This window comes from Hypanus sabinus, chromosome 13 (assembly GCF_030144855.1).
Source record: "Hypanus sabinus isolate sHypSab1 chromosome 13, sHypSab1.hap1, whole genome shotgun sequence".
In the NCBI taxonomy this organism is placed as follows: Eukaryota; Metazoa; Chordata; class Chondrichthyes; order Myliobatiformes; family Dasyatidae; genus Hypanus; species Hypanus sabinus.
In genome coordinates this window covers 67,944,342-67,968,975 of record NC_082718.1, presented here as the reverse complement: position 1 = coordinate 67,968,975, position 24,634 = coordinate 67,944,342, and the positions used below count along the sequence as shown (strand labels likewise).

The 24,634-nt window shown below is 42.5% G+C and overlaps 3 protein-coding genes across 5 annotated transcripts in view; 2 read left to right on the top strand and 1 right to left on the bottom strand.

Moving 5' to 3' along the window:
- The window catches only part of LOC132403967 (E3 ubiquitin-protein ligase Hakai-like), a 46,838-nt gene extending 41,085 nt beyond the window's left edge, over positions 1–5,753 (top strand). For both annotated transcript variants that reach the window (XM_059987856.1, XM_059987855.1), the window contains exon 6: positions 4,058–5,753. In XM_059987856.1, the coding sequence (XP_059843839.1) occupies positions 4,058–5,093 (1,036 nt within the window). In that variant the 3' untranslated portion in view covers positions 5,094–5,753. The remainder of the gene's footprint in view (positions 1–4,057) is intronic.
- A 5,257-nt stretch (positions 5,754–11,010) lies between these two features.
- LOC132403966 (SCAN domain-containing protein 3-like) lies at positions 11,011–17,839 on the top strand. 2 transcript variants are annotated; one of them, XM_059987853.1, is made up of 2 exons: positions 11,011–17,630; positions 17,716–17,839. In XM_059987853.1, the coding sequence occupies exon 1, from the start codon at positions 15,749–15,751 to the stop codon at positions 16,724–16,726; it is 978 nt and encodes a 325-aa protein (XP_059843836.1). In that variant the 5' UTR covers positions 11,011–15,748; the 3' UTR covers positions 16,727–17,630; positions 17,716–17,839. The 2 variants fall into 2 exon arrangements, with proteins under 2 accessions (XP_059843836.1, XP_059843837.1); XM_059987854.1 differs by having other exon boundaries at positions 17,724–17,832.
- Positions 17,840–19,001: 1,162 nt separating this feature from the next.
- LOC132403374 (chloride anion exchanger-like) overlaps positions 19,002–24,634 on the bottom strand; it is an 85,606-nt gene continuing 79,973 nt past the window's right edge. Inside the window, exon 19 of the mRNA XM_059986791.1 lies at positions 19,002–19,064. Coding sequence (XP_059842774.1) covers positions 19,002–19,064 — 63 coding nt within the window. The remainder of the gene's footprint in view (positions 19,065–24,634) is intronic.

The window sequence follows — 24,634 nt, the reverse complement described above, 5'->3', positions numbered from 1 at the left end:
ATAGCGATCTTGCGATTCTCAAAAAGGAGGCGGCTACTTTGTACCCTTCGGCCCCTCAGAGTTGGGGCACAGGCGTAACAATTGTAAATGAACAAAGTCAGTGTCAGCACCTGGTACAGATAATAGACTGCCTTTGTAAGATGCTTTTCTCAATTGTACTTTCCAAATCTTCATTTTCATTGTAACATTCAAGATGATTGCCGATACCTTAATTCTTAGTGGTTTCTAACTTCTTCAAATTGTGAAATCATTACATTTTCACTCATGGCCATTTCTGTCATCTACAAACCTGAATCCTTGAAACTGCAATGAACAAAACAGTTCAGCTTATTTCTTTCCAACTATCAGTGACAAAAATTACAGACTTTTTGCTCCACAAAGCCTGCCTGTCCTGGTAGACCCATTGTTTCTGCTTGTTCCAGCCCCACTGAACTTGTATCTACATATCTCAACTCTGTGTTATCCCCCCAGTTCCGTCTCTTCCTACCTACATCTGTGACACTTCACACACTTGTGATCTTTTCAATGACCTCAAGTTCCCTGGCCTGATTATCTCATTGCACCTCCATTTCCCTCATCAGGAGGGCCGTAAAGCTTCTTTCTAGACAAAAGACCCAATCTGTTCCTATCTACCACCATTCTCCTCCATTTGGTGGATCTGGTCCTCACTCTCAGTAACTTTTCCTTCGACTTCTCCCTCTTTCAAACCAATGGGTCAGGCAGGACAGGCAGGCTTTGTGGAGCAAAAAGTCTGTAATTTTTGTCACTGATAGTTGGAAAGGAATAAGCTGAATGACATGGGCACTCACATGGGTGCCTGCCTTTTTGTTGGCTACATGGAGCAGTTTATATACCAAGCCTACACCGGTATCACTCCCTAATGTTTCTTACACTAAGTCTCTTAAATGCTCTTTAAATGCACTAAGGAAGATTTTTGTAGTTGTAAGGAAATCATCTTAGTCCTAGGGTATTACCACAGAAGTACTGTACCTCAGCTAAAGAGATTCTGCAGGTGCTGGAAATCTTGGGCAACGTGGAAAATATTGGGTGTTAACATTCTCCATCGACAGTCTGTATCTGGAGATGGAGACAGAGAGAAGAGCGATATCAGAGAAGGACCAAGTAAATTTGAGAGCAGAGTGGAAGTTGGAGCCAAAGTTGATGAAATTGATGTGCTCAGTCATTAATGTATTAGAGAATTAGTTGGGGAGTATTACCAGAGTGAACTTGGAAAATGAGCAGATCCACATAGCTGTTGAAAAGGCAGGCCTAGCTGAGGCCTGTGGCTATACCTATGATTCTGCAAGATGTCCACAGGTAATCTGCTCCGGTAGCTGGTAACAGATCAATAAAAGGGAGAGGAGTATCAAACATGGAGCAAGTGACAAGATCATGGACAAGCATATTTTGTTTGTTACCATGGGATTGTATCCTAAACCCAACTTGATCTCTTTCTTCCATGACTGGGATGAAAATGGGAATCTTCGCTGATGCTTGAACAACTGGCAGCATGTTAGCAAAGGAGGCAGGCTATGCCTGCACACTTTAAGACCTAGACAACATTCAGGCATGAATCAATCTGGCTGCTACCAGAGACACAGTGCAAGTCTCAGTCCTAAATCCTTAGACAATTAATGATATTACTTGAATGAAAAGACTTGTGTGAAAATGATGTGAGGAGTAAGCAGAGATCTGCTTACTCAAGGCTGAATAAGACAGCAGCAAAGAACACTAAGAAATCGGAAGAATAATAAATGGAATATAGAATGCAGGAAAGAAAGAAAGGTTGATAATTGCAGACTGAGACAGGAAATAACAGAGAAGTTAATATTGTTGTCACACAAGTCCCGGAAAATTTCCTGGCATTAGTGGAAAGCATCAGGTTTGGAATGAAAGGAATTTGTTTTAATTTATCCCAATATGTTTTTCTTAAAAGGAGACTCCAGGACTCTGGCCTAAATCCCATTGTTTCAAAGGAGCATGTGGAGATAACAGTTGCATTGGATGTCTGTTAGAATTCCAACCATTCTAGAATGGTCCCAAACTTAGACAATAGCAAAAGAAACCCCTCTATTTAAGAAAGGAGGAAGTGAAAACCCAGGTAGCTATAAATTAATAAGGAGGGCAATACTCCAATCTGCTCTTAAGGAAGTAGTAATACAAAGCCAGTTACAAAATAATGATAGAACAGAGCAGAGTCACAGAATCAGAATGGGTCCAAAAAAGGATGTTTGACAAATGATTAACTTTTTTGAGATTATAACTAGCACATTAGATGAGGAGGAACCAGTTATGTATTTGGATTTGATCATTAGAAGAGGATTTTGAGCAGTATTGGAGCCTGTGGGTTTGTGGTGTTGGTATATTTTGTGGATTGAGGACTTGTTAAGGAACAGAATATGATGGGAAGAAATGTGCCAGTTCTGGTCTGGTCTCTTCGCCAAAGCCACAATGAACTCATGGCTAGAGAGTCTGCAGCAATTTGTTTTCACTTAGTTGCTAGATTGAAGGGTCTGAATTGTGAAGAGAGATTAAAGCAGACTAGGCCAGAGGCTTGAAGGCTGAGGGTTGATCGCATTGAAATATCAAGTTCTATTGGGTATTTACAGCAGAGATGCTGTTTAGATAGAAATAAACAGGTCAGCATAATGGGTCTGCTTTTCTGAACTGAGATGAAATAAAATTCCTTTGATTGAAAGGTTCTGAACCTTTGGAACTTTTCGGAGTAGCTTTAGACTGGTTGAGATTCATATCCAAAACTCTCTGAGAAGCAGATTGTGGTTTTTGCAGGAAGGTGGGGCTGATGGAGGAGAAAGGTGTAGCAGGTCTGATGTTGCTCCTACTTACATTCAGGAGTTGGGGAGTTGATGCGGTTGTGGAAAATCTTCATTTGGCTGTAAGAATGAATAAATATTTTTAGCAGAGAAATGTGCAGAGCAATTTTGGTGTGCTGCATCATGAAACGTGTCAGAACAGGGAGCAGGAGCCAGATCACAGTTCATAAGCAAGTGCAGGGAACACTTTGCAAGGGAAGTGGTGCATTAGAGTAAGAAGAGTGAGCATACTGTATGAGGGCACGCTTGATCTATCCTCTAAAGGAGAAAAATGTTAATAATGAATAGGTAAGGTGGATAGAGAAATGGCAGGTGGAATTTAATCCAGATGCGGTTTGGGAGGATTATATGATACGGGCTTTGGAAGTATTGAGTAACAGTCCAAGGATCCCTCGAGTTAGGAGCACAAGAAGAGAAAGTCTCTGTTCATTGAGTTTGACTCTGTTTTAGATCTGTTAGGATCAATATTGTGGAGCAAATGTAAAACTGAAGAATTTCTGTGGGCATCAGAAAGTGAGTGGAGTGTTCTACACTTGTTGATGGAGTCAGAGGTTTTAGTCTGTTCAGAAAATGTTGCACATAGTAGTTGAAGCTCTATTCTACATCTCCTTTTGAGTAAAAATTATATCCTTTGAATGGGCAGTATCAGCACTTTGAAGCACAGTGATCCTTTCTTAGTCACTGGGAGGCTATCAAGAAGGATCCTGGAGACAACTTCCCTGTGCTGTACTGTTCTGTTTCCTAGGTGTGGATGGCCTGCTTATTCAGGAATGTACGAGACTCATCTCTGACTGATTTTCATCAGTTTTTTGAGTTTGCCATGTAACCTACATTTCAAAAGTCTTTTTCAGATTGGAGGTGTCACAAGTGCACAAACATGCAGTTGTGAATATGAATGGTTTTGATACAGCTTTCTGGCCACTTCACAATCATGCTTTGTTGTAGTCCTGTCAGCTCAGTGAAGCAATGGCTGCTCCATCATTGGAGATGAACTGTGAACTCACTGCTAAGCTCATGGTCTGTGTTACTGAATCTTGATTTCTTTATATAACATTTTAGAAGGTGATGTTCACTTGTTCTAATGATCTTGATATCCATAATGAGCAAATATAATGCAGAGTTTAATTGTGGGGTGAAACTTCCATAGCACATTTATCAGTGTTCTTGAACCAAAGCATAATGTTATTGAGGTTGATAAAATCCATTTATTTTATATCTTTTAGGTGTAATGACCCAGTCCAGCGCATTGAGCAGTGCTTAAGGGGGTCACTGTTCATGTGTAGTATTGTCCAAGGCTGCAAACGGACATATCTTTCTCAAAGAGACTTGCAAGCTCACATTAACCATAGACACATGAGAACTAACAAAGCCGTCATTAGGCCCCAGCCAGAGCAGCTGCACAACGCCATGACTCCTGCGGCCGAGATTACAGAACGTTTCCTGATGCCACAAGATAAGCATCACCTGCCTCACCTTCCACCCAAGCAGCATGCCATCATGATGCCACCACCTCCTCTGCAGCACGTGTCACATGATCATTACAGCCAGACGCATGAGGACATCCGCCCACCGCCCTCTGAGATGGCTCTTGCTCCACCACCACGGTCCGTGAACCAGGAGACCTTCCGAATCTCAACAGTGACCACAAGGAAGCACAGCAACCTGATCACCGTTCCTATACAGGATGATTCTTCCAGTTCAGGCAGTCGAGAGCCCCCGCCTGCAACCCCTCACCACCATCCTGAGTACCAGAACAATCCTGTGGTACCTCACCCACACCACATGTTGCCTCCACAGCAGCACTATGCTCCGCCGCCTCCCCCTCCTCCACCCATCAGCCACCCCATGCAGCACCCGGCACAGACAGCCGGCAACCCACACATGGTCTACAATCAGGCACCACCCCCACCACTGTCAGCAGCTCCCCCCCCAATCAACCCCCCACCAGGGCACATCTTGGCTCAAATGCCACCATATATGAACCATCCTCCCCATGGGCCACCTCCACAGCATACGGGACCCCCCGTGAATACTCCTCCTCCCCATCATTACTCTGCTTCCTCAATGCCTCAGTACACAGAAGACCAAGGAACTCTCAGTCCTCCATTCTCCCAACCTGGAGGGCACAGCCCTGGTATTGGTGTTTGGCCTGCTCCCCGAGGTCCACCTCCACCAAGGATTCAAGTTCCACCGCCACAGGCTCCATTACCTGCACCACATCACCCTGACCAGGCGCGGTACAGACCGTACTATCAGTAAGCTCTTCACTGTCCAATGGTCTAACATTGGTTCCATATCTCTTTATATTAGAAGGGAGCATGCAGTAAAGGAGTTACAGTGTAAAGGGTTAAGAAGAGAGGCTCTGCATCTCAACTTGTGTCAAGCCCATGGGGATTCGTGTTTTGCCATCCATGGAGTATTTTTCAGACTATGTACAACTACATTTTCAATCGTGCACAAAGTTGTCCTGTAACAATCAGTACTTGGGTGAAGAAATGAGGAATGAGTAGCTGAAAATTCCGCTTTATTTCATTTTGGAGTGTTGTTTACTTTTCTTAACATCCATTCTTTGACACCACTGTAAAATATACTGTATATACAAATATACTTCTAAGCATTTTATGTTGTTTTAAGATGAACATACACATAAAGCCTTAAGCTGACAATGTGTAGGGTTCAATGCCAGATCATAGAATGGAGATATTTTTATTAATTTCTGTGTATAAATTCACATGCATTTGAATATTAAATCCAAACTAAGTGATTGCCAGCAACTTTTAATGAGTTTGCATTCTCTGTAATATGTTGTTGATTGCTTTGCCTCAGGTCTTCTCACCCCAGCTGAATATTGTTTTATTATTGAAAACACCTTTTACTGACAGGAAAAGAAAGAAAAATAAACTTCAAAGTGAGTTTTAATTGAAGGTCTTTTGTATTGCAGTGATTTCTAATAAAATGTGCAGAGTATAGAGATGCAAAGGGTCTTGGGAGTCCTTGTGCAGGATTCCCTGAAGGTTAATTTGCAGGCTGAGTCTGTGCTGAGGAAGGTAAATGCAGTGTTAACATTCGTTTCAAGAGAGCTAGAATATGAAAGTAAGGATGTAATGTTAAGACTTTATAACACACTGGTGAGGCTTCACTTGGAGTATGCTGAGCAGTTTTGGATCCTTATCTTAGAAAGTATCTGCTGAAACTGGAGAGGGTTCAAAGGAGGTTCACGAAAATTATTTCAGGATTGAATGGCATGTCATATGAAGAGCATTTGATAGCTCTGGGCCTGTATTCACTGGAATTCAGAAGAATGAGGGGTAACTTCATTGAAACTTATCGAATGGTGAAAGGCCTTGATAGAGTGGATATGAAGAAGAGGATACTTCCTCTGGTGTGAGAGTCTAAGACCACAGGACACTGCCTCAGAATAGAGAGGTGTCCTTTTAAAACGGAGATGAGGAGGAATTTCTTTAGCCAGAGAATGATGAATCTGGAATTCTTTGCCGCAGGCAGTTGGGAAGGCCAAGTCTTTATGTATATCTAGGATAGAGATTGATTGATTGATCTTGGTATGAAGATATATGGAGAGAAGGCAGGAGATTGATGTTGAGAGGAAATTTGGATCAGCCATGATAAGGTAGTGGAGCAGACTTGAAGGGTCAAATGGTCTAATTCTGCTCTTATATCTTGTAAGACCATAAGACATAGGAGCAGAATTAGGCCATTTAGCACATCGAGTCTGCTCCACCATTCAATCATGGTTGAATTCTTTCTAACCCTCCTCAGCCCCACTCCCTTGCATTTTCCCCATAACTTTGATGCCATGTAAAATCAAGAACCTATCAATCCCTGCCTTAAATACACCCAACAACCAAGCCTCCACAGCTGCCTGGTTCCACAAATTTACTACACTCTTGGCTAAAGAAATTTCTCCTCATCTTTGTTTTAAATGGATGCCCCTCTCTCCTGAGGCTGTGCCCCCTTGTCCTAGACGCCATCACCATGGAAAACATCCTTTCTACATCTACTCTGTCTAAGGCCTTTCAACATTCGAAAGGTTTCAGTGAGGTTCCCCTTGAACCTAAATTCCAGTGTGTACAGACGCACAGCCATCAAACGTTTCTCATATGATAACCCTTTCATTCCTGGAATCATCCGTGTGAACCTCCTCTGGACCCTCTCCAATGCCTACCTGTTTCCTCAACAATACCTGCCCCTCCACCAATCTTCGTATCATCTGCAAACTTGGCATCAAAGCCATCTGTTCCATCATCCAAGTCATTGATGTACAGCATAAAAAGAAACAGTCAAAATACCGACCCCTGTGGAACACCACCAGTCATTCGAGCCACACAAATGCCTGGCAATGATCATCTCCAACAAGAGAGGCTCTGACAATCATCCCTTGACATTCAATGGCATCTCCGTCACTGAATCCCCTACTGTCGACATCCTGAAGTTACCATTGACAGGAGACTGAACTGGTCTAGCCATATAAATACCATGACTACCAGAACAGAACTAGGAATCTTGAGGTGTGTAACTCACCTCTTGACTCCCCAAAGTCTGTCCACCGTCTACAAGGCTCAGGTCAGGAGTGTCATTGGAATACTTGCCACTGGCCTGGCATTCAGTTCCATCAACACTCAAGAAGCTTGACACTATCCAGTACAAGGCAGCCCACTTGATTGGTACCCCTTCCACAAGCATCCAATTCCTCCACCATCAAAGAACAGTTGCAGCAGTGTGTACTATCTACAAGATGCACTGCAACAGCACTCCAAAGTTCCTAAGTCAGTACCTTCCAGCCCAATGACCACTACCATCTAGAAGGATGAGAACAGCAGATACCTGGAAACAACACCTCTTGGAAATTCCCCTCCAAGTCACTCACCATCCTGACTCGGAAGCACATCGCCGTTCCATCAATGTCTTTGGGTCCAAATCATGGAATTCCGTCCCTAACAGCACTATGGGTGTACCTACACCTCAGGGTCTGCAGCAGTTCAAGAAGGCAGCTCATCACCACCTTCTCAAGGGCAACAAGGGATGGGAAATAAATACTGGCTTAATTGGTGACATTCACATCCCATAAATAAATTTTTAGAAAGTCACTGGCAGATCATCTGAAACGGATCCTTTCATTCCCATTTGCTGCCTCCTACCTATCATCCAATGCTCCAACCGTGCCAATAACTTTCCTGTAATACCTTGGGCTATTAACTTGGTTAGAAGCCTTGTGTGTAGCACCTTGTCAAAGGCTTTCTGAAAGTCCAAATATACAACATCCACTGCATCCCCTTTATCAATCCTTCTTGTAATCTCAAAGAATTCCAACAGGTTTGTCAGGCAATATTTTCCCTTAAGGAAACCATGCTGACTTTCTCCTATCTTGTCCTGTGTCACCAAGTAACCTCATCCTCAACAATTGACTCCTACATCTTCCCAACCACTGAGGTCAGGCTAATTGGTCTATAATTTCCTTTCTGTTGTCTCCCTCCTTTCTTAAGGAGTGGAGTGACATATGCAATTTTCAGTCCTCTGGCATCATGCCAGAGTTCAATGATTTTTGAAAGATCATTACTTCTGCAGTGAAGATTGATGCAAAATACTCATTTAGTTCATCTGCTATCTCCTGTTCCCCTTTATTATTTCTCTGGCCTCCTTTTCAAATGGTTCTGTATCCACTCTTATCTCTCTTTTATTTTCGCATACTTTTACTATCCACTTTGATATTGTTTGTTAGCTTGCTTTCATACTTCATCTTTACCCTCCTAATGATTCTTTTAGTTACTCTCTGTAAGTTTTAGAAGCTTCCCAACCATTTATCTTCCTGCTAATTTTTGCTTTGTTGTATACCCTCTCTTTTGTGTTTACATGAACTTTGACTTCCCTTGTCAGCCATGGTTGTACTATTTTGCCATTTGAGTATTTCTTTGTTTTTGGAATACATCTATCCTGCACCTTCCTCATTTTTCCCAGTTCGGCACAGACTAGGAGGGCCGAGATGGCCTGTTTCCGTGCTGTGATTGTTATATGGTTAACTTACGCCATTGCTGCTCCGCTGTCATCCCTGCCAGCATCTCCATTGATGCTTGAATGAACAAGTGAATAGTGAAATGAGGAATTTTTCACTGCTTCTCCACTTTACTGGATAATTTTGCAAGACACTTTGTTAAGCTTTGGTGAATGGTTTTTCATACCAGATCCATGAGGATTTTATTTAAAATGTAAGTTAGAATGATACCATAGAGGAGTATGTGCTTGATTATGTTTTCTCTTAGCAAATGTTGTTAAGTATACACTTAAATCACATTCCGTTTTCAAATAGAGTTGAGTTTGCTGAACTGAATTTGTTTTATTCGCATCCAGCCAGTGCCAGTACATGGTTGTACATGGTTCCCTAAGTGTATGTAAAGTGGTGGGTAAGCTACCAGGCTGACCTCCTCATCCTTTTGAAGGAGGTGCTCCTTCTGGGTAGAGAGACTGGAGTGGCAGGTTTCCTTGGAATGGAGATGGTTGGCAGGTGGCTGAACCTGTGATAGGGCTCGATAATATTAAGAAAGGCAGAACTGTGTAGATGGAAATTTATTCCATGACAGTGATGACAAAACTTAGCAGACATAGGAAGAGATAGGAGGTTTAGAGAGGATCTGAAGAAGAGTATTTTCTCCCCCAGAAGATGGTTGGACTCTGGAGCACTCGCAGCATTTAACAGTATCTGTATGAGCACTTGTTGCTGAGGGAGTGAAGACTTGAGACCAAGTGCTGGTAAATTGGATTGGTGGAGATGGGTACTGATGGTTGGCATGGATAAGGTGAGGTAAAAGGCCTGAGGGCACAGAGACACTGTATATCTTGATAGAGTTCATGAAATCAGGGTTGTTATTGATGTGGACTAACACATGTTTATTGGACAGAAAGCAGAGAGTGGGGATAAATGGATTCCTTTTCGTGTTGGTGACTGACCAGAGGCCAACCTACTCACAGTATAGGCCAACAGCATGCCTGATGGCACCATTACTGCTGACAATGCTAAACCAAGAGGGGGTCTTTACAGAAATGTGGGCAAGACTATGGTAGATGAAGCATAAAGTGGGAAGTGTGCAATAAGGGCAGGACACACAGTGAACAGGATGGCCTTAGGGGATTATCGATGAACTTCAATATACAATCCATGGATCCCTAAAGGTTAGAGTAAGGCAGTAAAGAAGGCATAATTGGGCAGTAACATAGAATATAAGAACATGGAACTTGTAGCACAACTTCATAAAACTTGAGTTAGACTGCATCTGAAAGAGAGTGTGCAGTTCTGGTTACTGCACTACTGGAGGGAATGTAGAGGTGGTCACCTGGGATGACATGTTCATGTTTTGATGAGCAACTGGATTCTTTGGGTTTGTTTTCATTGGACTGAGGCGGCTAAGGTGGGGGGTGGGGGGGGAGACCTGGTGCAGGCATACAAAATTATGAGGGACATAGAACTGCACATGAGAAAGCCCTCATGTTGTGTTAAACTAGTAAGTACCTGCCTAACTAAACTAATCCCTGCCTGCAGAGTCATATCCCTCCATCTCTATCTAAGAGCCTCTTAAATGTCGCTATCATGTTTCCCTCCACCACCACTCTTGGCAACACATTCCAGGCACCCACCAGTCGTCGTGTGTGTAAAAAGATTAATCTGCTGCACATATCTCCTTTGAACTTACCCCCTCTCACCTTAACACCATAAACACAATGCTTCTAGTATTAGACATTATGACCCTGGAAGATGGATACTGGCTATCTACTAACGTATAATTTAAATTTCTATTAGGTCTCCCCTCAACCAAGACCTCTCCAGAGAGAGAAAAAAAGTGCTCTCCTTGTAGCTATGTTCTCTAATCTAGGCGGTAACACTCTTAGAACCATAGAACATTACAGCACAGAAACAGGCCTCTTGGCCTTTCTTGGCTGTGCCGAACTATTTTTTTGCCTAGTTCCACTGACCTGCACCTAGATCATATCCCTCCATACACCTCTCATCCATGTACCTGTCAAGTTTTCCTTAAATGTTAAAAGTGAGCCCACATTTACCACTTCATCTGGCAGCTCATTCCACACCCACCACTCTCTGTGTGAAGAAGCCCCCCCCCCATATACCCTTTAAACTTTTCCCCCTTCACCCTTAACCCATGTCCTTTGTTTTTTTTCTTCCCTGGCCTCAGTGGAAAAAACCTGCTTGCATTCACTCTATCTATACCCATCATAATTTTATATACCTCTATCAAATCTCCCCTCATTCTTCTACACTCCAGGGAATAAAGTCCTAACCTATTCAACCTTTCTCTGTGACTCAGTTTCTCAAGTCCCGGCAACATCCTTATAAACTTTCTCTGCACTCTTTCAACCTTATTAATATCCTTCCTGGAATTAGGTAACCAAAACTGCACACAATACTTCAAATTTGGCCTCACCAATGTCTTATACTACCTCACCATAACATTCCAACTCTTATACTCAGTACTTTGATTTATAAAGGCCATCATAACAAAAGCTCTCTTTACTACCCTATCTACCTGTGACGCCACTTTTAGGGAATTTTTTATCTGTATTCCTAGATCCCTCTGTTCTACTGCACTCCTCAGTGCCCGACCATTTACCTTGTATGTTCTACCTTGGTTTTTCCTTCTAAAGTGCAATACCTCACACTTGTCTGTATTAAACTCCATCTGCCATTTTTCAGCCCGTTTTTCCAGCTGGTCCAAATCCCTCTGCAAGCTTTGAAAACCTTCCTCACTGTCCACTACACCTCCAATCTTTGTATCATCAGCAAATTTGCTGATCCAATTTACCACATTATCATCCAGATCATTGATATAGATGACAAATAACAATGGACCCAGCACTGATCCCTGTGGCATACCACTAGTCACAGGCCTCCACTCAGAGAAGCAATCCTTCACTACCATTCTCTGGCTTCTCTCATTCAGCCAATGTCTAAATCCAATTTCCTACCTCACCATCTATACCTAGCGACTGAATTTTCCTAACTAACCGCCCATGTGGGACCTTGTCAAAGGCCTTACTGAAGTCCATGTAGACAACATCCACTGCCTTCCCTTCATCCACTTTCCTGGTAACTTCCTCGAGAAAATCTAATAGATTTGTTAAACATGACCTACCACGCACAAAGCCATGTAGACTCTCCCTAATAAGTCCCCGTCTATCCCAATAGTTGTAGATCCTATCTCTTAGTACTCCTTCCAATAATTTTCATACTACCGATGTCAAATTTACCAGCCTATAATTTCCCAGATTACTTTTAGAGCTATTTTTAAACAACACAACAACATCAGTTATCCTCCAATCCTCTGGCACCTCACCCGTTTATACCGACATTTTAAATATATCTGCCAGGGCCCCTGCAATTTCAACACTAGTCTCCTTCAAGGTCTTTTAACTACTCTGATTTGCCTCAAGATAGCAAACATCTCCTCTTCTTCAATTTGTATAGGTTCCATGACCTCACTACTTGTTTCAAGTCAAGTCACTTTTTATTGTCATTTCAACCATAACTGCTGGTACAGTACATAGTAAAAACGAGACAACGTTTTTCAGGACCATGGTGCTACATGAAACAGTACAAAAGCTACACTGAACTACATAAAAACAACAGAGAAAAAAACTATACTAGACTACAGACCTACCCAGGACTGCAGAAAGAGCACAAGACAGTGCAGCATTACAATAAATAATAAACAAGACAATAAGCACAGTAGAGGGCAGTAAGTTGGTGTCAAGTCCAGGCTCTGGGTATTGAAGAGTCTGATGGCTTGGGGGAAGAAACTGTTACTGTTTGCCTTATTTCAATTAACTCCATGTCAGCTTCCTTAGTAAATACAGATGCAAATAAAACCATTTAAGATCTCCCCCAATTCTTTTGGTTCCATACATAGCCAACCACTCTGATCTTCAAGAGGACCAATTCTATCCCTTACAATCCTTTTGCTCTTAATATACCTGTAGAAGCTCTTTGGGTTATCCTTCACCTTGACTGCCAAAGCAACCTCATGTCTTCTTTTAGCCCTCCTGATTTCTTTCTTAAGTTTTTTTTTTGCACTTTTTATACTTCTCAAGCACCTTATTTGCCCCCTATTTTCTGTACATGTCATACATCTCTCTCATTCTTTATCAAAATTCCAATATCCCTTGAGAACCAAGGTTATTATTCACTTTGCCTTTAATCCTGACAGGAACATACAAACTCGACTCTCAAAATTCCTCCTATGAGGGCCTCCCACTCTAAAGTCTGCATGTCCTTCCTGTAAGAGGGAACTGAAAGTAATAACTATAGATGTGGATAACCAGAGTTTTTTAGACCTGCAAATTAACTTCCTGACCCTTGACCTCAATGCCTTAACTGATAAAGGCAAGACTAACACCCTCTCAGTCTATGCAACCAGTTTTAGAGAGCTCTGAATAGTTAAGAAAAGTAATGAGAAATTTTGCCCATATGGAGGGTTGTCCAAACTCCAATGGCATAGAAATGAGGTGAGGAAGGTTTAGAGGGGATCTGAGAAAAATATTTTCACCTGGGTGGTGGGGTTGGACACTGGGACACACTCCCTGAGAATGCATGGGAACAGTTTCAAATGCATCTGAACAAGTGCTTGCATCACCAAGGTACAGTTTGACCACAGACCAAGGAAAAAGTACGGAAGAAATGTGGCAAATGTTCAGGGGATATTTGTGTGGAGTTCTGCATAGGTATGTTCCAATCAGAGGGAAGTTATGATAAGGTACAGGAACCATGGTGTACAAAGGCTGTAATAAATCTAGTCAAGAAGAAAAGCTTATAGAAGGTTCAGAGAGCTAGGTTCCGGAAGATTGGAGGGTTGCGGATGTTGTTCCTTTATTCCAGAAAGGGAGTAGAGACAGCCCAGGGAATTATAGACCAGTGGTTACCTCAGTGGTTGGTAAGTTGATGGAGAAGATCCTGAGAGGCAGGATTTATGAGCATTTGGAGAGGTATAATATGATTAGGAATAGTCAGCATGGCTTTGTCAAGGGCAGGTCCTGCCTTCCGAGCCTGGTTAAATTTTTTGAGGATGTGACTAAACACATTGATGAAGGAAGAGCAGTACATGTAGTGTAAATGGATTTCAGCAAGGTAATTGATAAGGTACACCGTGCAAGGTTTATTGAGGAAGTAAGAAGGCATGGTATCCAAGGGAACATTGCTTTGTGGATCTAGAACTGGCTTGCCCACAGAAGGCAGAGTGGTTGTAGATGGGTCATATTTCGCATGGAGGTCGGTGACCAGTGATGTGCCTCAGGGATCTGTTCTGGGACCCCCAGTGGAGGGATGGGTTAGCAAGTTTGCTGATGACACAGAGGTTGGAGGTGTTATGGATAGTGTGGAAGGCTGTCAGAGGTTAGAGCGGGACATTGATAGAATGCAAAACTGGGCTGAGAAGTGGCAGGTAGAGTTCAACGTAGATAAGTGTGAAGTGGTTCTTTTGGTAGGTCAAATATGGTGACAGAGTATAGTATTAATGGTAAGACTTGTGGCAGTGTGGAAGATCAGAGGGATCTTGGGGTCTGAATCCATAGGACACTCAAAGCAGCTGCGCAGATTGACTCTGTGGTTAAGAAGCCATATGCTGTATTGGCCTTCATCAATCATGGAATTGAATTTAGGAGCTGAGAGATAATGTTGCAGCTATATAGGATCTTGTTCGGACCCCACTTGGAGTACTGTGCTCAGTTCTGGTCGCCTCACTACGGGAAGGATGTGGAAGCCATAGAAAGGGTGCAGAGGAGATTTACAAGGATGTTGCCTGATTGGGGAGGATGCCTTATGAGAATAGGTTGAATGAAAATGGCCTTTTCTCCTCGGAGCGATGGAGGATGAGGGGTGACCTGATAAAAGTGTATAAGATGATGAGAGGCATTGATCGTGTGGATAATCAGAGGCTTTTTCCCAGGGCTGAAATGGTCACCAGAAGAGGACACAGGTTTAAGGTGCTACGGAATAGGTACAGAGGAGATGTCAGGCATAAGTTTTTTACTCAGTGTGGTGAGTGCATGGAATGGGCTGCCGGCAACAGTGGTGGAGGCGGATACAATAGGTTCTTTTAAGAGACTTTTGCATAGGTACATGGAGCTTAGAAAAATAGAGGGGTTTGGGTAAGCCTAGTAATTTCTAAGGTTGGGACATGTTCTGCACAACTTTGTGGGCTGAAGGGCTTGTATAGTGCTGTAGGTTTTCTATGTTTCTATGATGTAGATGGTCAGTACAGTCATAATGGGCTGAAAGGCTTATTTCTGTACTGTGCTAATCATGAGAGGCCATTGCTTTAATGCTCAAATTAGAAAAGCATGGTGAAAGATCAGGTAATTTTGATGCTTAAAGATATCTAGTTTGCTAGGGCCCTGGTGAAGATTTTTGTGCATCTTTGTTAGCCATAGATAAAGTATCTGAAGTCTAGAGAATAGCTAGAATATGGTGGCAGGATTAAGGCAGGTAACTGCAGGTCAATTTAAATTACATTGGAAGTAGGCACATTACAGGAAAAAATTCAAAGGGACAACATTTATGTTCATTTGCAAAGAGGGACTGATTAGAGCAGGGGTCGGCAACCCGCAGCTCTTTCATCTCTGTGCTGCGGCTCCCTGTGGCTTTGGAAAATAAATGAGTATTTAATTAAAATGTATTTTATGTTAGTTTGTTAGTTTTTGAAATGTATTTCTAAATTTGAAGATTATGGTGATCTTGTACAATCTAAATAAAACGTGTTTTTTGTCGCTATTAATATACGTCACCACTGCCATTGCCTGACACCCGCCAGTGCGCGATTTCTTTAATTTTTCGATCCAAGGTAGGCTAACTATGGAGAATTCTAAAAAAAGAAAAGTGACTGTAGAAAACAGAACGTTTAATGATAACGTGGGCAGATTCATTTGCTTTCAGTGCTGACGAGACTGGTTTACCGGTATGCTTAATATGCAATGAGAAACTAGCAAACAACAAAAAGTCAAATGTCGCAAGACATTTCCAGAATAAACACGCAGCCTTTGCTCAAAAATATCCGGATGGAGATGAGAGAAAAAAAGCCGTTTCGGAACTGATGTGCAAGGTTGATCTGAGCAAAAATCATTTCAAGAAGTGGATGAAGTCTGGAAAATCAACGACATATGCTAGTTATGTTGCCGCTCAGGAAATAGTCAGGCACGGGAAGCAGTTTACAGATGGTGAATATATAAAAGAATCTTACATTAAGATTTCGGAACATCTATTCACGGACTTTAAAAACAAGAGTGAAATTGTGCAGAAAATCAGGGATATGCCCCTCTCTGCAAAGACTGTCAAAGACAGAACCATAAAAGTGGCAGAAGACATCACAAGACAGCAAATTAAAGACATCAATTCAGCTGTGGCCTACTCGATTGCCTGTGACGAGTCTAAAGACAAAGGTGATATTGAACAAATAGCGCTGTTCTGCCGGTATGTAAACTCTGCCGGGCCACAGGAAGAAATGATTGAGTTGATACCTCTAAAAGGCCAAACACAGGGGGAAGACATCTGTGAGGCTGTCTTGAATTGTTTAAGAGCCAAAGGAATAAAGACCACCCACCTGGTGTCAGTAGCTACTGATGGGGCACCAAGTATGACAGGAACGCACAAGGGATTTGTGGCTTTACTGCAGAAGTCGCTGGACAGAACTTTTCACTGCATCTTGCACCAAGAGGCACTGTGCGCTCAAACATTTCCTCCGGAATGCACAGAAGTAATGGATGTTGTCATTCAGATTGTCAATAAAATAATGGCAAAAAGTTTAAATTACCGTCAATTCCGTTTGTTACTGGACGAGCTGGAAAGCGCATATTCTGATCTCCTGCTGCACAACAAAGTCTAGTGGCTGTCAAGAGGGGAGGTGCTGAAATGCTTTGTCGCGTGTCTAGAAGAAGTGAAAACTTTCCTGGGCAGCAAAGGGCTCACCTTTCCTGAGCTGGAACAGCCAGAGTGGCTGGAAAAGCTACACTTCATGGTAGACATGACAGCGCACCTGAACACACTGAACACAGCTCTTCAGGGGAAAGGACGCACAGCCCTGCACATGTTGGAGGATGTTTTGGCATTCGAGCGCAAGTTGACAGTGCTTGCCAGAGATTTACAGAAAGGCACATTGTCTCACTTCCCCAATTTGAGAGAGTTCAAACAAGCTCACGACATGATAAATTCGGAGTATTTACATTCTGCAATCATCGCAATGCAAGCATCGGTTGGGAAACACTTCTGTGAGTTCAGAGAGGAAAAAAACACATTATCCTTCCCGGTCACTCCCCTAAGCATCGATCCATCCCTACTGAATACGACTGCATTGGCAGGTGTGAGTCAACCTGATCTTGAGATGGAACTGGCCGACGTAGCCGACAAAGACATATGGATGTCCAAGTTTAGACGCTTGACAGCAGACCTTGAAGATGTTGCCCGTCAGAAGGCCGTTCTTGCTCAGAATCACAAATGGAGTGATATTGAAAACCTCCTCGGACCGGACAAACTTGTGTTCGAAACATGGAATGCTAACCCCGACATTTATGTAAACATTAAAAAGTATGTGCTTGGAGTCCTGTTGATCTTTGGATCCACATATGTATGTGAGCAGGTGTTCTCCAACACGAACTTTATTAAAAACAAACATCGCGCACGCCTCACAGGTGACAGCTTGCGATCCTGTGTAAAGATGAAGGTGACGTCATACATCCCTGATGTGCAGACGCTGTGCGCTGAGGTCCAGGAGCAGAAATCCCATTAACCAAGTATGATAAATATTTTAATTGCCTATTATTTTACGTATATTCATATTTTTTCATTGTTCAGTGAAATAGTCCTTTTATTTTTCAGGTTGACAGCTGGCTGACGTTATTTTTGGTTTGCTGTTGGCGGACAATTTAAGTTCGGCGTTTTTCATAAATACAAGAAGGACTCAAATAGACATTGAGTATTTTACTTAAAAGTAACCTTCAACCCAACATCTTTTTTTCAGAGTTCAAAATGTTTTTGTTGCATGCAGAAATGTAATTTCGTTTTCTCTGCAGGAGTTCATCGATTTCATAAATGCAACACATTATAGTTTGTTTATACATAGCATAAAGGCAAAAAAAAACATTGTATGCAGTGTTATTTCATTTTAAATGTCAAACGGGTTTTGTGGCTCCCAGTGTTTTCTGTGGGAAACGGGTCCAAATGGCTCTTTCAGTGGTAAAGGTTGCCGACCCCTGGATTAGAGAGTAAGTGTTGATTTATACAGAAGAAATGTTGTCTCTAATTTGCAGAGGTAACAAAGAGAATGAAAGCATAGTGGAAGTATTGTCTAAATAGAAAGAATGGAAAGGAATTTAACAAGGTTTCACATTGGAGATTGGTTCAGAAGGTTTGGAAACATAGGATACAAGGTGAGCTGGCTAATTAGATCCAAAGCTAGCTTGGTGCTAGTTGTAGGAGAATGATTTACAGATTGGAGGTCTGTGATCAGTGGTGTACCGTGCTGGGATTTTGTTTGCTTGTTACATAGCTAACAATATGTATATAAATGCAGGAGGAATTTGCAGATCACATACAAATTGGTGGTGTTGCAGAGTCAGATTGTCCAAGGCTACAGCAGGTTAATGGATCAGATGGAAGGTTAGACAGAGCATTGTCCAATGGAATATTAGGTGGACAGGATCTGGAGGGATATTAACGTGCAGAATCTTAAGGGCAATAATTCTCAGTGCTGGCAGCCAAGAGCACAAGAGAGCAACATACACAAAGGTATGGTTGGAAAGAGCTGGGTGGGGGGGTGGGTTGAAGATCAGATTCTCTGAGGTTGCAACCAGTTCTGAGGAAACTGAGATCTGCACATGCTGGATAGACTGCACCTCAACACAATTAAGCTAGTTTTAACAGGGTATTGGTTTACTATTGTCACATGTCAAGATACAACCAATAGCTTGTCTTGCGTACTGGCATGGGAAGCTGAGAAAAGAAACCAAAGGAGCAAAAGCGGAACTAGAAGGCTGAACATACATGAGAGTATCTGGGAAACTGAGTAAGAAAAGTTCAAATGGATGGAATTTGTGGGGTGTATCTGAACACTAAATACAGGTAGGTGAGTAGAGAGAGCTGATCAAAGCTTGACATGGCCTGTTTTACAGAGCTGAACTGAAGCAGGATGATAAATATTCATGGGACTGGAGTTTCTGCAGGGCCAGCTGTAAGAGGGTTATAGAGAGGTTTCAGGATGAAGTGCACAGGTAAAGTGAGGATGTGGAACACATGGAAAAATATAGGAAAGCTGTTCCCTAAATGCCCACAAACTTGGGGGGGTGGAGTGGATGCTGTCATTCAGGGACTATCTTTGAACATACATCACTTGGAATTTAACCAAGGAAATAAGGTCAGTGGCATGTTGGCCATTGCAAGGGAATTTTAGTGCAAGTATAGAGGTGTTTGTTCCCTGACCAGACAACACATGTAACACTGTGTTGATGTGAAATATTCATTATTCAAGCTCTGTAAAACAGGTCATGGCTGGTCACCCAACCTACAGAAGGATTTATTTCCAACAGAACAAGTACACCAAAGGCTCTTCAGATTCATTCCTCAGATTTAACATTCGGACTTCAAAAGAATGAGAGTTGATGAGAAAGCTCCTGTGGGGCTTGACAAGACCAGTGCTGACTTGCCTGCCCAGAACCAGGCATCACAGCTCCAAGAGAAGTCCATTCAGGACAGGGAGAAGCATTTTACTTGGCCATGGAGAAGCAAATCATAGGAGATGTGTTATAACTTTGCTTACAGCAGATCCCCATGGTCAACCTGGTTTTATCCATTAGAGACATCCCACCTCTCCCAATCCCTCCCCACAGTTTCTTTTATCTCCTTCCCAGTTCTGACTCAGGGTCTTTGATCTGAAGCATTAGCTCTGTTTCTTTTCCCCCATTTTGTTTCCAGAATATTCTGATTTTAAATCTTCACTGGCCACAGGTGAGGTGCCAGATAACGGGACAGCGAACGTAGTGCCTTTATTCAAGAAGGGCCACAGAGACAGGCTGTGAGTCTTAACATTAGAGGAGGGAAGGTAAGTTATTTAAAAAAAACATTCTAACAACACATTTAATCTACAATGAGAATACAGGGACTGCTAGGGGTGTTCAGTGTGAATTTGTGGGTGAGATTGTGCCTTGGTTAAGTTTTCTGAAGAACATTTAAATCTTTTGATGTGGTTCACATGGACTTCTGCAAAGCATTGACCAGGATCACAAGGCAAGTGAGCAAAATGAATGGAGACAGAGGGTGACTGTTAAGTACAGATGGTCAGCATGGACATGCTGGCTGAAGGGCCTGTTTTTTTCCACTAACAAAGGATAGGTAACCTGTTTTGATTGGTTAACTTCCAGATGCTGACTGCTGAGGTGTGCTTGTGTATTTCTTCACTAAGGTTTTCTCCGAAGGATAGGACTCTTACCCTGATTCACAATGCTGCCTTTTGCCGCCTGAGAGATACAAGTGAATGGAACTTGTAATGACAATTTTCAGGATTTCTGGTAATAGCTGCACAGCCAGAAAGCAGACAAATAATGTCCTTCTTTCTAAACATTTTATTTCAACCTGACGTACATAATTAGATAAATCCAAGCATCAGGAATACATTAGTTTTTCTTCATTTCTCTCTGGACTGATCCTGGAGGAAACTTGCATATTTTCTGCTATGGCCACTCTTTTACAGGCTGTACCATAGTACAAAGTATCATGTGGATTTCTGCATTTTTAGCATGGAAATACCAATAAGAATCAGGAATTGAGACAGGACTGAATGTTGCTGGCCACCGGTCAGCATTTCCAACCGACGAGGCACATACGGCTGGAGGAACTCAGTGGTTCAAGCTGCATCAGTGGTGGCAGAAAGTCCCGATGTGGAATCTCAACCTGAAATATCGACTACCCTGCCTACACAAATGCTGCTCGGCCCACTGAGTTCCTCTGGACTTTGTCTTTTACTCCAGATTCCAGCATCTGCTTTCTTACAATCTCATCAATCAACAGGAATCAACAAGGTGCTCGATTAAACCTAGACACTTCATTGGCTGTGACTAAACATATAACTAAACTGATTGAACAGTATTTAACTTGCAGGTCTCCATACCAGTGGCAGCTGGTGAGCTGAGAGACAGGAACCCATATGGAGTTTCCAGTATTTCCAGCCTACACTTCTCCATCCACCAGTCCCATATCGGCTTTCACATCTCGCAAAGGAACGGTATCCTCTTGGCTCCACTGGTCCAGAATCTCCAACCATCCTCCCAGCACTGAGCCACAAACTGCTATGCTCTCCAGTACATTTACATTTTATCAACTGGTTAAAGGAATACAAAATCATGGGGAAGTGTAAGCTAATTCTGAAATCAGTGCCTTCTTTGAATTAATAACCTTCCCAGTGACTCTTAGCACACTAAGAATAAAAGAATGGTAAAATCTGAGAAGTTGGGTCATACTTCATAGGAATTCTCTCATAGGAACAGCACATGATGCGGTTTCACATCCAGGTTACTATTGTTGCCCAGTGGATGAAGTGGAGCAGACACAAGATATTGCAGCTTGCCATTGATGCTAAAAGGCAGTTGGCAGAACCTGAGCCTCTGAGCCCCAGCAATGTAGTGTTTGTATGGAACAGCCACATCCTCCCTATGACCATACAAGTTCCCTCTGGGTGCCTTGGTCTCCTCCCACAGCCCTTGGACAAGTGGGTTGGTGGGTTATATTGCCCTTTGGTGGAATCTAGGAGGGTGGGTTACAGTAAAAATAAGTGCAGGAATGATTTGAATGCCAGTTAACATGGACTCAATGGGCCAAATGTCTCCTTTTTATGTTAGAAGGAAATATGGAGAAATTTCAGTCAGATCTCAGATTAGCGGTGATACCAGGCACTGTTCATTATATCCATCTGACATCACATCCTTTTCATTAAAATATTTACAATTATACATTAATAAGCTTAGAAGTGCTTTAGCAGGGAACCTGAATAAAATTTTGCATGGGAAGGTGATAAAAGTTAATATAAAACAGCCATCGCTAAATGTGGTGTAGTTTTCAAAGCAGTGATGAATGTGATGTGTATTGGTGCTTCGTTGGCTGGAAGTTCAGAACTGTGTTGTTGATGGCACCTGAAAGCAAATCACACAAAAGGGATATCAGTACAGAGGAGCAACACCCAGAAAGCAGCCTCTCGCACAAGTGATGTTTCTGACTTACTGAACTGTCTCTCTTTCTCAATTCCTCAGCACGTAATTTTTCACTGGTCCCAATAACCTGCAGACAATATTTGAAAGAACTGTCAGCTTCTCATTCTCGTGACACTTTGTTACAGTTGATTAAAATGACAACTGGAAGCTTGGGAAATGGTCATTTATTGAAATATTAATTTTCTCTGGAGATGTTTCTGGAATGATGGTATTTCCAATATTTGCATTTTTGGTTTCATGTGCTGTCAATATTTTCATTTGGCATTTCTCCATGGCTAATAGTCTGGAAGTAAAGCCTGCTGCAGATACGTATTCAGTTCTTGCCATCTGGTGCGATATACAGCCCGTCATGTCCAGTCTGTCAGTGAGTGAACCTTCACCACACTGAGACTGTCCTAGGCCAGTGAGTGAGGAATATATGGATGTGGACTACAATATTACTCTCGTCCTCCACACTGTGAAGAATCCTACCATTAAGCCTATATTCTGTTTTTAAATTAATCCTTCCAAAGTGAATCACTTCACACTTCTCAGCCCAGCTCTATATTCTGTTGCAACCTATGACAACCTTAATTATTCACCATTTCACCAACCTCATCTACAAACTTGCGACAACCACCTCCTTCCCCCTCCCACTTTCTCATCCAAGTAATTTATAAAAATCACAACGAGCCATACCAGATTCCATACCAGATCCCTGCCCATCACAGCTGGTCACCAATCCCCTGCCAGAATACTCTTTATCTACTACCACCCTCTTCTTTTCCATGAGCAAGCCAATTCTGTATCCACACAGCCAAGTTTTCCTGAATCCCATGTCGCCCGATTTTCTGAATGGGCATCCTATGACAAATCTTATCAAATGCCTTACTGAAATCCATATACACCACAAAGAATTTAATCAACTCAAGAGCCATGCTAATATGCTTATGCTAATATCCCTGATTAGAATATGCTTCTTCAAACGTTCATAAATCCTATCTCTAAGAATATTCTCCAATCATTTTTCACCACTGAAGCAAGACTCACTGGTCTGTAATTCCTCGGGTTTTCCCTTCTCTCTTTCTTGAACAAAAGAATTATATTCACCACTCTTCAAACCTTTGGTACAACTCCTGTGACCAGTGCAGATGCAATGATCATCACCAAAGCACAGAAGTGTCTTCTCGCTTCTCATGGTAACCTGGGGTATATTCCATCCAGCTCCTTCTAGGCTATCTTGTAACTCTCTAGAACCCTGTCTGATCCTTTCTTCCTAAATCTTAAGTAAGCTTCTGCCCTCCTCTTGACAAGATGTTTCAAATCTCTTCAACCATGCTTCCTCCACACTACCATCCTTTCCCTGTCTCGCTGGGACAAACCCATCCAGAAGCCCATGCAAATTGCAACCGGTACAGACTCCATGTTTCCATTTTGCATTTCCCTGAGTACATCTGTTCCCAATTTACATTCCCAAGTTCCTGCCTAATGCCATCATAATTTGCTCTCCCCCAATTAAATACTTTCCTATACTGTCTGTTCCTATTCATCTCCAAGGCTATGATAAAGGTTAGGGTGTTGTAGACACTGTCTCTGAAATGCTCACCCACCAGGACATTTGGATCCTGGCCAGGTTCATTGCTTAGTACCAGATTCAGTATGGCCTCTCCCTTAGTCTAAACCTTTTACCCGGCGGAGGTGCTAATCAATATTAGGGAAGTTGAAGTCACCCATCACAACATCTGTTATGTTTACACCTTTCCAAAATCTACCTCTCAGTCTTTCTCAGTTGCTCATGGGCAGTCTATAGCATGTTCCCAAACAAGTGATTACTCTCTTCCTGTTTCTGACTTCCACCTACTCTGTAGACAATCCCCCAACAATGTCCTCCCTTTCAGTAGCTGTGATACTATTCTCAATTAGCAATCCCTAAAAGCAATATTCACCCATTTTACTTCCCTTCCTGTCCCTATGCAAACGTCTAAACCCCAGAACATCCAATGGCCATCCCTGCTCTTGTGACAGCTACAACAAAGAAGGTCCATGTACTGACACATGCACAACATTCATCACCCTGTTCCTGATACATCCTGAACACAAATCATTCCGTCCAATATTACTCGATCTGCTTGCCTACCCCTCCTCAGACACTCTGTGTCAGAATCTCCTGTACATCAACTGCCCCATCCTATAAAGCTATCACCATGGTTTTTATCTCCCTGCCAAACTAGTTTAAACCATCTGCAACAGCTCTAACAAACCTGCCCACAAGATTATTAGTTCCTTTCAAGTCCGGATGTAAGCTGTGGTGGGTCTCTGCAGAGGCAGCTTTCCATCTTCACACTGACAGTGGCCTCCATCTTCTTGTGTGGTGTTATGATAGTGGTGACTGTGAGTGTCCCAGAACAGACTCAAATATGGAGCTGCCTGTCCCTGCCAGATGTTGCACCCTTCTTTCCTGTGGTGTGTGACCTCGGGTCACCCAGGCATCCTTCACTTCCTCAGAGGTCATTGTGACCAGTCAGCTGTGGTACAGCATGCCAAGAGCAGAAAGGAGTTCA

Coding starts and splice junctions, on each gene's coding strand:
- LOC132403966 (XM_059987853.1), top strand. CDS start 15,749: ATGATAACGTGGGCAGATTCATTTGCTTTCAGTGCTGACGAGACTGGT.